Source organism: Silurus meridionalis, chromosome 8 (genome assembly GCF_014805685.1).
Source record: "Silurus meridionalis isolate SWU-2019-XX chromosome 8, ASM1480568v1, whole genome shotgun sequence".
NCBI classification, from domain to species: Eukaryota; Metazoa; Chordata; class Actinopteri; order Siluriformes; family Siluridae; genus Silurus; species Silurus meridionalis.
The window spans coordinates 4,037,501-4,040,000 of NC_060891.1; the positions used below are offsets into that span (position 1 = coordinate 4,037,501).

The window sequence follows — 2,500 nt, forward strand, 5'->3', positions numbered from 1 at the left end:
CCCACACACACACACCCACAAACACACACACACAAACACACACACACAAACACACACACACTCACACTGGATACTAGACCTCATTAGGAGCCATTTGTTGTAGATGTGTGTACCGGACTGTAACAATGGAAACCAGCAGGTGCAATTTCGGCTGTGTGTGTGTGTGTGTGTGTGTGTGTGTGGCCATACATTTCTATAAATGTATGAGATATTTTTACCCGTCTATCCAGAGAAAATACAAAAATTAACGAATTAGATTTATCATAGCGAAAGATGAACATGAACATGCACGCACACACACACACACACACACACACACACACACACACACACACACACACACACACAGACACACAGACACACACACACTTAAGGAACTGCATTCAGCTGTAAGTGGTTATGCACTGCACACTTGTTTGTGCGTTTTTTTCCTCCTTTCCTGTACTCGTGTAAAAGCCTGCTTTATCCACATCATCATAACACACTGTTACACAATAAGCTTTTAAACATCACACACACACACACACACACACACACACACACACACACACACACACACACACACACACACACACAGCCATATAAAATAATGTAAAATAGAAAAATCCAATGTTGTGATTAACAATGCTGCCTTGATATTAGCAAAAGTCAGTAAAATTATTTTACTACTTCTTCTTCTTCTTTTCTTCTTCTTCTTCTCCTCTTCTTCTTTTCCATCTTTCTCTGCTCTCCTCTTTTCTTTGCTTCCTCTCTTCTTCTGCTTCTTCACTACTTGCTCTTCTTCTTCTTCATCTATGTCTTTATTGTTCTTCATTGACTTCTTTTTCTCTTTAATCTCATTTCTTCTCCTTTTTCCCCTCCTCTGCTTTTTCTTCTCCTTCTTGTTCTTCTTAGGGGGCTAAGCACCAAATGTGTAGGAATGCTATTAAAATTGTATGTTATTTTTTATTACTGTTTATTATTTCTTCCTTCATGACATACGTATATACTTTTAACATCAGAATTCAATCTGAGTCTCTGCAACACAACACACAAAATGACTGAACAAACTTGATCTCGGAAATTTTGCAATTCGGCGCGGTAAATTAGACGAGACATCGCCGAACAGGAAGTGGACGTTACGGAGCAACGGCTTGACAAACTGACGTCTAGTTTATTAGGTCTCTGTGGGAACAAGAACTGATGGCCCCCTTCCTTGATCTTCGCCCCTTAATTAGTATTGTTGTTGTTGTTTATATTAGATAAACATATAGGTTTTTATAAAAGTGCATCTGTCTCAGTCGGAACTCGAGCAATAAATCCTCATTACGCCCAGATATTGTTTATCCTGTAGTTCTCATAGCTGCACCTCAAAACCCTTTTCAACATAGATTCTGCTTCATGAGCACCAGCCAAATCTCCAAATTGTCACAAATTGCTTCCACTTTGGGGACATTTGTTCAACTCAAAGTGCTGCACACACACACACACACACACACACACACACACACACACACACACACACACACACACACAGACACACATTTCTGGAAAAAAAAAACCTTAATGCCACTGAAAAACAAAGCCAAATGAGTCAAATTGGGTATTGATTCATGGAGTGAAGTGTGTGTGTGTGTGTGTGTGTGTGTGATAACATATTACCACCTGCCCATAGTGGCACATTGACAGCACCTCTGCTATATTGTGTGTTGAGCTGTAAGTTGTGTTGTTGTATACACTCACGTGTTGAGCTTTGCTGTGTTGTGTTGTACTAAAACATGCTTTGTTTGTGTTATTTTGTGTTATGTCATGGCCCTATCATGTGCTATAGTGAACATGGGGTGTTGTTTTGCATTGCTTTTCTATTGTGTTTGTTTGTGTTGCCTTGCGCTCGAAAGCAGTCATTCTATTACCGTGTTGTGTTGTGTTGTGTTGTGTTGTGTTGTGTTGTGTTGTGCTATACTGCGTTACTCACTGTTCATGTTCTTAAACATGTTGAAGATGGGCAAGATCTGCCTGTAGTATGGCACCAGAGCTTCTCCAATCATCTCCCCCGACAAGACGAGGTGCTGCAGAACCTTCAGCATGGAGCAGATCACATGCCTGTTCCTGGTGTTCAGAGCATCTGTGACAGACATTACAGTGACAGTCAGGGTTCTCGCCTACATTCCCATTTCCCAGGTTCATCATCCATTTACCCAAAAGATCCTCTGCCTCAGCTACATCATGCGAATTCACAAACAAAGATTAAACAGGACTGGGTTTTATTATTATTATTATTATTATTATTATTATTATTATTATTATTATTGTTGTTGTTGTTGTTGTTGTTGTTGTTATTTATTCTTGTTATCATTTTAGGGGCCAAGCAACAAATGTCTGTAGTAGATACTGTATGATGTTAATAATGATGATTCATATTGTATTATTAATATTTACAACATTTCTTGAAACGCTTCACCGTCAGATTTCCGATGCGCTCTTTTGCTCTTGTAGCCCGCCCACCTTCCACGTATGCTTT

The 2,500-nt window shown here is 39.5% G+C and overlaps 1 protein-coding gene across 2 annotated transcripts in view; it reads right to left on the minus strand.

The window, feature by feature from the left end:
* Nucleotides 1–2,500, minus strand: part of pacrg (PARK2 co-regulated) — a 93,372-nt gene that overhangs the window by 34,338 nt on the left and 56,534 nt on the right. For both annotated transcript variants that reach the window (XM_046855356.1, XM_046855355.1), the window contains one exon: nucleotides 1,955–2,104. In XM_046855356.1, coding sequence (XP_046711312.1) covers nucleotides 1,955–2,104 — 150 coding nt within the window. The remainder of the gene's footprint in view (nucleotides 1–1,954; nucleotides 2,105–2,500) is intronic.